Source organism: Dryobates pubescens, chromosome 14 (assembly GCF_014839835.1).
Source record: "Dryobates pubescens isolate bDryPub1 chromosome 14, bDryPub1.pri, whole genome shotgun sequence".
Classification (NCBI taxonomy): domain Eukaryota; kingdom Metazoa; phylum Chordata; class Aves; order Piciformes; family Picidae; genus Dryobates; species Dryobates pubescens.
Genome location: NC_071625.1, coordinates 23,117,015 through 23,131,408, shown reverse-complemented (window position 1 = coordinate 23,131,408; position 14,394 = coordinate 23,117,015). Strand labels below are relative to the sequence as shown.

General features: G+C 39.4%; 1 protein-coding gene across 1 annotated transcript in view; it reads left to right on the top strand.

The window, feature by feature from the left end:
* Positions 1-14,394, top strand: part of NSMCE2 (NSE2 (MMS21) homolog, SMC5-SMC6 complex SUMO ligase) — a 126,576-nt gene that overhangs the window by 51,347 nt on the left and 60,835 nt on the right. The window contains exon 3 of the mRNA XM_009910646.2: positions 6,083-6,236. Within this exon, the coding sequence (XP_009908948.1) occupies positions 6,083-6,236 (154 nt within the window). The remainder of the gene's footprint in view (positions 1-6,082; positions 6,237-14,394) is intronic.

Here is a 14,394-nt window from a genome sequence, read left to right as displayed (position 1 = left end):
CATTTTGCTCGAGGTGAAACTTCTAACAGATGGGAACACCAAGAAATGCTGTTCAGGCTGTAAACTTTGCATTTGCACCCAGGCAATCTTGTTTCATCACCTGGTGCTCATTTACTTTAATCCCAGTCTGTATACATGGTTCCTTTCTAAACAGGAGAAAGAAAGCAAACAGAGTGGGCCGGAGTCCATTTCTAGCCTTACCAAAATGACTGTAACGCACCACGACCTGTGAGGACTTTGTTTGGATATAGCCCAGTGTACAGGGAAGCAGTGTCTGCTGTTTTCTTTATAAAGGTTAAACATCTCCAGCTGTGTTCCAAGTAGGGAAAATAAATCATGGAGGGTACTAGAAATTCATTATGGGGGACACCTTAGTTACAGCCACCATGTTGACAAACTGCTTTTGAACCATGGCAACCCTGCCTCACCTTCAGACTCGGTCAGAGTTTTAGGATGTTTGAAATGTGCTGACAGTCATTTTCTGCTGTGCTCCTACAGTGTAATGTGCAGTATTTGTCATAAGTATGGGTCAGCCCTTATAAATATGCCTCTCTTGGCATTTCACAATTGTCTGTGAAGGTGTTGCTCAACCAGAGTCCCAGCCCTGCAGCCATGATGTATAGAGGTGTTGAATCTCCTGAAGCAGATGTGGGCCCTTAGGCAATTCTGACTGCGGCAGAGCTGTATTCAAACTAGTGCAGCTCCTGCTGCTGTGTGACGATATCCTTTTTGACTGCCCTTGCTGATGTTTCTAAGAGCTGTGTTTTATTTGTGCATCAACAAATGATCTGATATTTGCTAAGGGTTTGAATCCAGCCATTGAAGAATAATAAATGACTGTTTAGGTTGAGCTGAAATTTTGCAGCCTGATTCGGTTACAGTGGTGACTCACTTTGAGTTGGTTCTCACATGATTCACAAAGTGTATGGGTGACTCAGCCCACAAATTTACTTAGCTCCCATGTTATTTTCCCTCTCAGTGAAATAAATTGGTTATAATAAATAATCACAGCAAACTTTGACTTAACCTGAGGTAAAATAAATGTGTGTCGAAAGGATGTGTATTTGTAATAAATTATTTAGTGAGGTAAGGATGGAATAATAGGATGTAGGAACTGTTAAACAAGAAAGGTGACATGCATTTTTGGTTGAGTTTGTGGCATATAAATAAAGGAAGAAGAGTTATTTTTATCTGATGGAGGTGCTCAGGGAGGCTCATTTGACAATGCCCATTCTTACAGCCAGCCAATTCTTGGCTTTTGAAATAAGTAGGTTTAGATTTAAAATACCTGAGTCAAACATTTGAAAGTGATGTCAGTTCAGAAAGTGTGATACGTGGTTCTGAAAACAGGGTCTTTGTAGGACATTTTTGCCTAGTCACCACCACTATGTGAAGCTGTCTGTCTAAAAAAATCCTGTTTGAGTTCCTTTATTATATCAAATTCACAGAGGTAAGAAATTATGTCCCAACAAGAGCTGCAAGATACTAAGTAAGATACAGCTGCTGTCAGCGTTCCATAAGCACAGGGACAGGCATGTGGCTTCACTGTGAATGCACTCTAAATTACTGTGAGTTTAGAGTTAGCTGGAGTGTATCTTTTTTTCAGATTGTCCCAAAAGGATATACATATCTAGGTAATATGTATATACCTCTGAGCTTTGTAGCAATGAGTGACTAGTCATCCTCCCTTTTATAAATGAAACAACAAAGAATCTGAGAAAAGAAGAAATTCTGCCATTTCAGCTGATTTGGTCATTAAAAGGTGATTAGCAAGCAGGAATGCTTCTTTACATCAAAAATACCAAATATCAATAATGTCCATAAATTAAACTTCTAAAATCCATATTTTGTAGGGATTAAATAACATTTGGTTTGGATGATTAAAGTGAGAATTCTGAATGTTTTTGGAAAGATAGTTCTTTTGCAAATTGTCACTGGTTTGAGGAAATATCAGTGTAGTTCAAGCATGACAAGAATACTCTGAGAAATAACATGGGTGGCACTAGCAAGCTCCCCAGAACCAAAGGACATGAATTATGGCCCTGAAAAAGAATACCTAGGAACAGTGACAGGATTAAAATTACGCAGCTAAAGGACTTCAGAGCTAGAGAAGAAAGAAAAGGCAAAAAAATAACTGTGGAGCATCACACGGCAAACCACCGCAATGCAAAGTCCAGCGGAGCATTTTTGTGGTAAGCACAGTGCCGCCCTTTTATCACAAAGTTTGCCAAGAAGCCACAAGCTTTTTCAGGCCTCTTTGTAGAGAGTGAATCAAATGCACATGTTAATTTGAACTTTCCCTCAGCTAAAGGAGAAGGTAAAATGATGGCTTTGTACGCAAAGCATGGGATTTATTTGTTCTTGATTCTGCCACAGTCTCCTTGTGTGACCTTCGGTCAAGTTAGTCATCTCTTCATGCTGCACTCTCCACATTTGTAAAATGCAGTTGATGGTACATGTGTCACAATGAGTGTTTGAGGCTAAATAATATTTGTTTAGTGTTTTGAGACATAATACTGGAAAGAACAGATTAATAAATGCTGCAATGATGCATGCAAGGTCATGCTAATTAGTGCCTTTTTAGGCACTGATCCCCTACTGTATGTAGATAATTACTGCACGCTGGTCCAATTTCAGTCTATGGTACCTCTGACCTCATTGGTTCTGGGATTGGTCTGGAGCAGAATAATTTATTTCCTATTTGGTGGTTGTGGTAATGGATGAAATAAAAATTTCCCATACTGCCCCTTAAAATACCCTGGTCTTTCAAAAAGCCTGATTTTTGGAGGCACAGTCTAACAGTTTATGCACAGAACAGACACATAACCAGTGAAAGAATCTACAACAGCAAGGCTCATCCTTACAGCCATTGCCGGTAGTCAAAGACCTGTGATGAGCTGGCTCATTTCATAAGCATTGCCCATCAAATATATTAACCTCTTTGCACCTGTCAGCTGTGACCAAATGGTGTGGTCTCTTGCTATGAGCAAATGTATCTTCTGATAAGTAAACCACATCTATGTTTTTCTAAACAATTATTGTTTGTAGTGTTTCTAAATGTGCTTTTCTGTTGGCATTGCTGGTGGATCATATATGGAGTATCGTTAATTATTATGTGTAACATGTCTGTTCTCCCTCTTATTGCTGAGCTCCCATGTTAAATACCTGTGTGGTTCTTTGCTGCTATGGGACTGTTACAGCAGATCCTTCAGCTTTTTCTATTGTAAACAAGCTGTTGTGACTGACTCTTTTCACCGTATGTCCTGAACACTCCCAGTTCATAGTTAGATGTCATTTCCAGGATGCTTTGTAGGGTGTGTGTGCCTCCACCCCATTTCAAAATCAATGTAACTCTCAATGGATTGACTAATGACTGGAAGGTGTTACTTAGCCTGCTGGTTTTGGCTGACAGTGCTGCTAAATGAACAGTTGTTTACTTAACATGTCTTTCATGGTTCCCATGTGAAGTAACTTTTACTGACAAATTGAATATGCTGATGGCTTTAGGTTTGCTAGGTAAGCATTTTTCGGGCATGCTGCTGAGACCAGAAAGAAGTATGACCCCAACGTGTGGCCCTGAACACTGGTAATTTTATCCTGTCCCTTAGCCATATCCTATGTTTGCTTTGTCCTCATACATTTTGTTATGCTGATCTCATCACTACTACATCCATCGTGAATCTGTAGAGTATGAGTGGGTGGTGAGAACTAAAGAAAACTGTAATGTACCTGTAAGGGTGTTGTACTCATGCAGTGTGTAAGATGTTGCAATTCTGTCCCACTGTGGGGAACTAGAACTGATGTCATGTTCTCTTTTATTTGTTTTCATTTGCATTGTGGGGTTAGACTGTTCTCAGCCCTCTTCATGGAAGAGGATATGCAGCACCAAAGACTTGCTTGTGCACAGCAAACATATTTACTTGTTATAGTGGGTGGACATGCCTTATGATTCACTTGTGATGTGTTGACCTGCCAGAAGGTCTACTTGGCATTTCAGTAATAGCGTACATGATGGTATAGTATCGAGTGTGGTCAGGAATGGTGTCTCTACTAATCATTTTAATGAAAACATTCATCTGGAGGTGAACAGGAACTGAATTTAAATTTTAAATGTGAAAGACGTTAAACTTATATAGGAAAGAGCATTCTTTGAGCATCTCTCTGACCTGACTTTTTCAGTTTCTCTAGTAGATGTTTGGTTGAGCCAGTGTCATTGCTGGGCTGTCCTCACAACATAGTGTATAGCTGTTGGGAATACAGCTGGTGTGAAGGACTTACTTTTCTTCATAACTAGTGGAATTGCTGATGTTACCTTCAGCAAACAGCATGCTGGCTCCTACTTTGTTACATATATGTCAGCTTTCTTATGCTTGCATACACTAGATGGCCAAGTCTCTTCTCCAACTGAATAACATAGGGTTTGGTTGTGATAGGCGTTCTTTGCAGCAGTTTGCTGTGATGCTGCCACAGGCAAATAATTTGAGTGTGTGTGATTGCCCCCATTGCACAGGATGTTCTGTTTTCCTTTACCCCTTTTGTCAGGTTTCATAGAATAAGGACTGTGTGCTACTGCTTGGCTTTATGCAGCAGTCTGAGCATCTGTGATGACACACTGTTGGTTTTCGCAGTCACCATGCTCCTTTAGTGGCAGGATATCCCAGAGTCCTTCCCATTCACAGCTGGATGTTGTGGTAGGTGGTCTCTTATCTCCAGGTGCCTTTGAAAACTGCATACTATCACCTGGCAGTGCATGTTTGAATTCTTATGTTTCTTCCTGCCACAACTTGCATCTGCTTAAAGTAGGTTTACCAAACTGTCTTTACTCTTGGAAGAAATAACAATTTTATGGATTGCTTTGCTTTGATTAAAAGGAAGGTGAAGTTTTCTTGGCTATGAAGCATTTTATATGTCGGCAACATCCATTTTCTGGTAAAAATATATTATTTCTTTAGCTCCTGAAATAAAATACATTGCACAGGATTTCCAGGGTCTTTGTAAACCCAGAAACCAATAAACACTTCGAAGTGAACAATTTTTTTTTTCTCACTAGGCTCTTTTCCTGTCTTTCACAAGGAACAGTTCCATGAGGGGCAGAATTTAATGCGTGTGGCAGGGGAAGAGCAGCTCAGCGGAAATAGTGCTTACCTCCTCTTTTTTCAGATTGGCGTGTTTGACCATATGTTTGGGATAGAAATAACCTTTGTCTGGGTCAGAGAATGCTTAGCATTAAGGATTTGACATATGTCCACCTTCTTTCAGAGTCTGTGCTGTTGCTGAGCATCATTGCATAGCACAGTCCCCACCACCTGTAAGCTAGTTGTTATGAAGGCCTGTATGGTTCCTTAGATTTTAATGCTGGCTTGAGAAATGGAACTAGAAGAGAAAATTCTAATTGGTTTGGGGGAGTTCTCAAAGTGCTTTTGCACTCTTGGAGTGTGTTAATGTTGCCTGTGTGATGACTTCTCTTTTATTTCTATTCATTTATTCTTCAGATCATTCCAGATATAATTGCTATAAGCAGGTACTTTTCAAGAAGCTGTGTTTTTGCTTGCGTGTACAGCATAATGCTTCACACAGCACAAATATATTGAAGTGGTTTCCTTTTATATTAACTATCTATACTGCCTTTACTGGTGTTATCACACTCATTATGCATGTAGATTATAAGCTTCTCTCAAAAATGGCTAGAGTGGAGGATTAAAGCAACTATGTTTTTCACTTCCCTTCTCTGTTTTTGGGCAGTCATATTTAGTTTCATTCATGTTCAGTGTTATGCTGGTTGTTGTTAATATTTTGTCCTGTGCCAGAGATGTAAATTTGACTGCAAGGTTCAGTTCTCACTGTTAGCATGACAAATGCCCTGTGTAGAGCAGCAGAGTTATAAGACACCGAGACGTTAGCCTCCATGTTTTATAGGTACTTCTGCTGAAATAAACAGTTACCTAAATGTTATGTTTTCAGAACAGGAATCCAAACAGTGGTCCAAAGAAACAGGCTATGTTAATGAATTTTAGCTGGATGACTTTCACACTGTATTAAAATGTATTGAAATAAATAACATTCCATTTCTTATTCCTTACAGATAAAAAGAGAGAAACCAGAAAATATACCAGATTTAAAAAATTTGGTAAAGGAAAAATTTACTGCCCTGGAGAGCACGAACAGTGACTCAGATTTGCAAAGGAATGAAAAATACATGTATTTTAAGGATCAACTTAAAGAGATGAGAAAACAATGTAAGTCTTATTTTTTACAAAATAGACTCTTTGAATGCCAAATTGTGAGATGTGACTAACTGTCCTAAAATATAGAACTGCCAGTTATGGCACAGACCAAGATGAGTGTTCTTATTTAAAATCTGATTTAAATTGATATCTGTGTAGACAAAAGCAAATGTAATTACCTTGGTAGTTGTATTTGGACTCCCACAGTTCCTGGGGTGTGTGAATAAAAATATAATGAAAAAGTTCCTTCCCATCTTTACTTTTTTTGTTCTGTAAGGTGGGCTTGTGCATTTGAAGGCTTTCTTTTTTCTTTTTTTCTTTTTTCTTTTTTTTTTTTTCCCTTTCCTTAATTGATAGGATCTTCTAAAAGGATTAGGTAAGCTGTTTTCATTTGTGACTTAAACAAATTGCTCCTGTTTCACAACTTCGGATGTGTTGCAACTCTAAGAAGACCTTTGCTTTAATCGCAGAACGATATTGTTGGAAAATGCTTACTGTGTGTGTTCTCAGGTTTACAGCCCCTATCCACACACCATGCAGCACTGCAATTTATTAAAAGGATTTTTTTTCTTCTATCACATGACTTATCAAATGCTATAATTTTGAGTTGCTTGTGGTTGAATTACCGGGAAAGTTTGAAAGTGAACAGTTCTAGTACTGATGCAACAGAACAAAATTGTATGCTTTTATTGCCCTGCACCTATAGCAGCCATTAAAATACCACTCTGATTACTGTTGCCAGGAAAGTTCATGAGCTCTAATACTATTTGTGCTGTTCTTCCCCAGTCACGTTTATGTTTTGAAATCATATTATTCTGCTTGCTGTCCCTTGACCCATGTACCTGTTCCCTCTCATGCTACATTTTGATTTCAACATATACTGGTATCCGGAACTTCAGGAGTCGTAGATTAATGGTTTATTCCATTGGAAAATTATATTCTGGATACTCTCTCCAAGCTCTCCTTGAGTTTTGGGTTTTTTCGGAGCTCTACCCTAAAGCTTCTGAAACTAGCGGAAATAATTCTCCTGCTGACTTCACTGGACTTTGGATTACTTCCCTGTAGAGATCTATGAAGTGTGAGAACATGCTCAACAAGGTGAATTTCAGATCTGATATTTCAAGACTTCCTAGGATTAGAGCTTGAGGGCTTCATACGTTTGTTTTCCATCCTTACAGTTTTTAAGATTTTGGATTCAAGTGTTAGTACTGATCCCTGAGTTTAATAAAACTCTTGGCACTACTCTAAGAATGAACATACCGAGTTGCAGACCACAAAACAGGGTAATTTTCACTCCCTACATAACCATAAAATTATTACTGCCCCACCATTATGTTGTAATTTCTAATTTCCAGGTGTTTGTACCTGAGAAGATAAAATCTTGATAACTGACTTTGGACTTATTTCTACCCTGTAATTGCCTGAGGAAGGGGTGTATGTTCTACTAATATGTTTAGCTCAGGCTGTGGGACTGAATTCTAACTGGCAGACCTGTTAGAAAAAAATATCAAAAACCAAAACCAACAAACCAAAACAGCAAATTAAATAAGCATAATAAGACTTACTATGTCAAATATGTATGTCTGTTTATATATATGAGGACATCACTACTGCTTGAAATCCAGATTTGTCTTCTTAGCCACTGGGACATTTTAGTTGTGCCTAGATATCAAACTATGCCCAAAAGGGAATGCATGATGATGTTGTATAGACTGTTATGTTCAGCACATAGACTTGATCAGGTGGGTCAGCGTGGGTTTGGTAGAAGTCGTGATGGTTTTGATGATGCAAATCCATTGGTTTTGCTCCTCTTGCAGCACTTAATGCAATTTAAAAGGTTAAATGGAAAATTTCATGTTAGCTTTCACAGTCTTGGATGCAATATAATGGACATATATTCAAATGAACAGTCTGGTGCAGCCCACGTTCTTTTGAAATGGAAGACTAAATGCCACCTCAGGCCTTCAGATAGAAAACAGGTGGAAAATTGAAAGTTAAACTTTTCAAAGCAAGCACGATTCTGCTGCCTTAAACTTGCATTACTATTATGTCTTTTGCCTAAACAATCTGTTGAACCACCATAAAGTCACTTTCCTGCTATACTTTCCTTTTCAAAAGGCTCTTTTACAAAGAAGGCTCCAAGAAGCTCCTGGGTAGTAGTGGGTGATTGAAGATCAGTGGAGCTTATATTCACATATGTAAATTTACTTCTACATGATCCAGTGACCTGGAACCTGTAAGACTGTGGAGTTTCTCTGTGTATTGTAGTTATGTGATTTGCTTGTCCTGATTACCCCTAATCCTCCCTCTGGCTGGATGTTAGGAAGAAGTTCTTCATAGAAAGAGTGATTAGCCATTGGAATGGGCTGCTTAGGGAGGTGGTGGAGTCACCATCACTGGAGGTATTTAGGAAGAGACTGGATGGGGCACTTGGTGCTATGGTTTAGTTGATTAGATGGTGTTGGATGATAGGTTGGACTCGATAATCTCAAAGGTCTTTTCCAACCTGGTCTATTCTATTCTATTCTATTCTATTCTATTCTATTCTATTCTATTCTATTCTATTCTATTCTATTCTATTCTATTCTATTCTATCCTCTCTTCTTCTGCATGTTTTTCTCAGTCATATCCAGCCTGTAAAAAGACACATGGAGCTGAAGAGAAGAGTTTTATTCACAAGATAGAAAATAGCAGATCCTATTCTTATAGGACCAAGGCCTTAGTCTTAACAACTTTGAGAGAGGTTAAATAGGTGCATGTGCTCCATGGTACAAAAAGTCTCTGCTCATTTTTGGGCTTTATGTAGCAAATTATTATGCAGAGATGTATAATTGAATGCTGTTAATGTTACCTAAAACACCGCATATGCCACGTAGAAAGTAGTGCTACTTCAAAGAAAGAGTGGGCTTAGAGGTAGGATTTTCCAGGCTGCAATTCCAGCTGAGCTGAAGATACATAACATCTATAAAAGATGTCTACCAGTTCCGATGAGCTGGTAATTTACCCTACAGCACACCGTGTGTACCTTTGCCTTTAGAGGGTAGAAGGGCTCTCCAGAGGGACCTTGACAGGTTGGACAGATGGGCAGAGTCCAACATGATGGCATTCAACAAGTCCAAGTGTCAGGTGCTGCACTTTGGCCACAACAACCCCATGCAGCGCTACAGGCTGGGGTCAGAGTGGCTGGAGAGCAGCCAGGCAGAAAGGGACCTGGGGGTACTGGTTGACAGCTGGCTGAACATGAGCCAGCAGTGTGCCCAGGTGGCCAAGAAGGCCAATGGCATCCTGGCCTGCATCAGGAACAGTGTGGACAGCAGGAGCAGGGAAGTCATTGTGCCCCTGTACTCAGCACTGGTTAGGCCACACCTTGAGTACTGTGTCCAGTTCTGGGCCCCTCAATCTAAGAAGGACATTGAGCCACTTGAACGTGTCCAGAGAAGGGCAATGAGGCTGGTGAGAGGCCTTGAGCACAAGCCCTATGAGGAGAGGCTGAGGGAGCTGGGATTGTTTAGCCTGGAGAAGAGGAGGCTCAGGGGAGACCTTATTGCTCTCTACAACTACCTCAAGGGTGGTTGTAGACAGGTGGGGGTTGGTCTCTTCTCCCAGGCAACCACCATCAGAACAAGAGGACACAGTCTCAAGCTGCACCAAGGGAAGTTTAGGCTCAAGGTGAGGAGAAAGTTCTCCACCGAGAGAGTTGTTAGCCATTGGAATACGCTGCCCAGGGAGGTGGTGGAGTCACCATCCCTCGAGGTGTTCAAAAAGGGATTGGACGTGGCACTTGAAGCCATGGTTTAGTAGTCATGAGGTGTTGGGTGACAGGTTGGACTTGATGATCTTTGAGGTCTTTTCTTACCTTATTGATTCTATGATTCTATGAACATTAAGGTCACCCTATTAAATATTCCACAGCCATGCTCAAGTCAAGTCCTATGTGTATTTTTAGATACTCCTGTATGAGTTGTGCTTTTAAAAGCATGAGTCCTACAATAATAGTCCCAGGGCACATTACAATGTCTGCAAATTTTGGGACACACTTTAAAACTACTTAATGTGAGTTACAACAACTACCTGGTTTGAGCTATTTTAGTTTGAGCGGCTAGTCTTGCCAAGTTAGGGCACAACTTAAGTGCATAACTCCTGTTCTATTTCAAGCATACATATATAGTATGGTCCAGTTTTTAGCTCCTTTTTGGAATTTGATTCTATTGCTAAATCAGATAAAATAGAAAACCCTCATACAAGTTTGCTTGGAGGAGCTTTCCTGGAGTTCTCTTTTGTTCTAACCTTTTCTGTCTCAAAGGAGCAGATGGGGTAGATGCTAAAATGACTTGCCATTAATCATTACACATCTTTTATGCAGAGTTTGGCATTTGTATTCTGGAATAGCTGAACAAGGAAATGTATTCTCACGTTGTCTTGCTACTTGCTACTTAGAAATTAACTAGGATTTGACGGATAAAACTTTCTCAACCATTTTTAGGTATGTGTAGAATGTGAAGCAGTTAAATATAACCTTATTTTAATGGAAAATTAAGAAAGCTAATACATTTTCTCTCTTGACATCTTGGGAGCTGTGTGGCTGTTCCCTGCCACCTGACAGGTGACAGGCAGTGCGATAGGTAGCTCTATCACTCAGGGAGGGGACAGCGCTTTGTCACCTTCAGATTGTCCTTTTCTCTAGGCAGTTCTGCAGACTTTCTTAGCTTTGAACTTCAGCAGCAACGAAGCACAGAAATGAAATTGGGAAAGTGCATCTCTGTGGCACTAAGGATGATATGCCTCAGAGCAGTTTCTGTTCTGCTTATCTTTCAGGCAGTTTGCAGGCACTCTCCCTCAATCTGTGAGCCTTTATTATGCAGCTACCTTAGCTGGAATTTGTGCAAAATGATGCAAAATCTCCACCTCTGATAAGATGTGTCAAAACACTGTCAGACAGGTTTTATGTGAACAGCAAGTGATTTTTCTGAAGTCTGTTTTCAGAACTATCCTACATTTCTACATTCCCACTTCTTATTTTTAATGGGAAACATTTTCATTTTTCTACTCAAACCTGCTTAGAAGCAGTAGAAAAGAATTGTTGATTAATTTTTAAGACCCCCCCTTTTTCTTGCCATTTTGTGTACCTAAAAAATGGCTACATTATCTTTTCCAAATAATTGAGCACAAGGAGAGATATTCACTAAATCTGGTAATAATAGAAAATTCTAAATCACTGTATATGTGCTTTGTAAGGAAAATTTTTGTGACCTTAATCCTACATGACTGATGCTCTTGTTACACATACGGGTCCTGGCTCTGCAAAGTGCTTAGTGATCTCCTTTTGATAAGGTGAAATGCTTAAGCAAGTTGCTCAAATTAAAATGCAAAAGTAGATCCTTTGAAATGTGTTCGATGGCTGGCATGTTTCACTTCCTTATTGTAACCACACTACAGAACCTTGCAGGACTGAGCCCATAGGAACTAAGTCATGATTACTGCAGGAATTCTAACTTTGCATTTTGTATCTTCTGTAAATTTAAAATCCCACCTTCTGTTTAAAGTTGTGTTATCAGCTCTTCTTATTTCATGCCAATATTTATTTGTGTGTGTGTGTATATATATATATATATATATATACATACAGAGATATCAAAGGCATCTCCTGGCACAGAGTATGAGAATTTTGCCTTCATGAAATGAAAGGAAGATCTGTCTTTAATCTCTATGTATCAGTTTAAATTTCTGATACTCTGTAAAAGGAGCTAATCATAAGGTATAATCTCTACTCCTGTGATCCTAGCTGCCACTGCTGGTTTTGCTGAAGGTTCTTTAGTTTCACGTTCAGTGCCCAAAGGATGACAGGTATTCACAGCCCTTTTATAGCAGCTGATAACATGCACTTTGGAATCCTTGATAACCATAGTCTGTGCAAATAGCCAACAGATGCAGACTTCAGTAGTCATTTTGTGGAAAGTGTTATGATTTGAGTGAATGACAACGTTGCTGGCTATGCCAGGTAGTTGAAGGAGTCAATTTGGCAAATGTAGAAAAGAGACTTTTTGGATGATTTTGAGACATGATAGTAGTTCAGGCAACTTTTTCTTCTAAGATCCCCAGTCATTGTAATGTAAAGTAGCAATACTGTGGTTGTAAAGCTCTTCCTTGCCCCTTGCCACTGAAGAAAAAAAAGTCTCAGAGGTTTTTGAAAGGAAAAAGTATGTATCATGAGTTAACATTTTACTAGGATAGATTTAAGGTTGTTATCTATAAGCAAACATTTTGAATGGAGAAAATGTTCAATTTACTCTTCAGTGTTCAAGTAGATGCCATTATGCCCTGTTGATAGATGCACTTTAAGCCATGCATATGCTGAGAAATAATGATGTTAAAAAAAAAAAAGAAAGGTATTTTAGATTAGTTTGTGGTAGAAAAAAATGACTGTGAAAGGAATTCTCATTTGTACTGATTTTGTCCTGGTTAATTTTCTTCATAGTACCTTGTATAAGGCTATGTTTTGGATTTGTGCTGGAAACGGCGTTGGTAACACTGGGATGTTTTAGTTACTGCTGAGCAGTGCTGACACAGGGTCAAGCCCTTTTCTGCTTCTGGTGGTGCACATGAAGATGAAGGGAATACAGCTGGGACAGCTGACTCCAACTGACCAAAGGGATTTCCCATGCCATATGATGTTATGCTCAGTTATATACTCTATGATATAAGCTGGGGGGAAAAGAAGGAAAAGGGGCACGTTTGGAGCGATGATGTTTGTCTTCCCAAGTAATTGTTGATATGATGGAGCTCTGCTTTTCTGGAGATGGCTGAACATCTGCTTGCTGATGGGAAGTGGTGAATGAACAAATTCCTTGTTTTGCTTTGCTTGTGCTCTGCTTTACCTATTCATCTGTCTTTATCTCAACCTACAAGTTTTCTCAGTTTTACTCTTCAGATTCTCTCCCCAGTCCCAACAGAGGGGAGTGAGCCAGCAGCTGTGTGGGTCTTAGTTACTAGCTGGGGTTAAACCACAATATCTTTAAATTCATAAAAAAGTCTATCTGAAGATTGCAGGAAAGAATGAAGTCTTTAATTTTCTTTTAGTAGTATAAGAAAACAAGCTGCAACAAGACACTGTAGTATAGTGCTTAACAAGTTTCATCCAATTAGTCCTAAGATCACGGTGAGGTAGACAAGGTAATTCCATTCCTCACCATGTAAGAGAGGTAAAGCTTGAGTAAATAGTTATTTGTGTGGATTCACGTAACTGATTTGTAGATCTGGATTTCTCTTCAGCTGTACCTAACTTCCTAGCTTTTGCCTTTATGCTTAGCTGGGTTGGCAGAGGATCAGCTGAAAAACTAATGTTACTGCAGTTTTCTTTGTATCCTTAGTATGAAATAATAATTTAAAATCCTTCTACTGACTAATTATGGGAAAAAGAACTTCAGCGTAAAAGTTGCAATTTCTAACTGAAAGTAGGATTGGTGTTATGACAGTTCAGTGGGGTGTGTGGGACATGCACTTTTCATTTATGTAAAATTCCTTTAACTAGTAAAGGAATGAAAAAATGATCTAGTGCTTAGGAAGTTGCTTAGGAAGGTTGCTTGAAGTTTGGGAGACCTTGATTTAGTTCTTTGCTTTGTGACAGTCTTCTTGTGTTGGATGAAGTCATTTAGGTTCAGAACAGGTCACTGGGAGTTAGGTGGCTAGTGTAATGTTTTCATGGCGTGTTGCTGAGGGAGAAAATTGCAGCCCCTGAGTAACAACATGAGCATGTTCAGAGATGTTTGTGTGAATGAGATCTGACTTTTTGGGTAGGGTTAAAGGACTATCCTGAGAGAGAAACTTAGCATGGTTTTGTCCTTCTGGAGCTGTCTTATCTGGGCATTTTCTGGAAAAAACTAGTTGAATTGCTCAGGAGTGAGCTAGCTGATTTGTTCTTTTGAAGGATTAGATCAGAGCCTGGAATTCAAATGGAATGAGTTAAAGTGATGATGATTATGTCTGACATACAAATTCTCAATTTCACAGAGCCCTTGGAGAGAGGAACAAGCTAGAGAAACAAACCAGATAAATGGAAAGCTCAAATACTATAACAATGGGAGCCACACAGAACCTAAGATGGATGTCCAAATTGCAAAGTTACCACCACAGCTAGAGTCCTTGTTAGTTTGCAAAGAGGGACCAAGTCTAG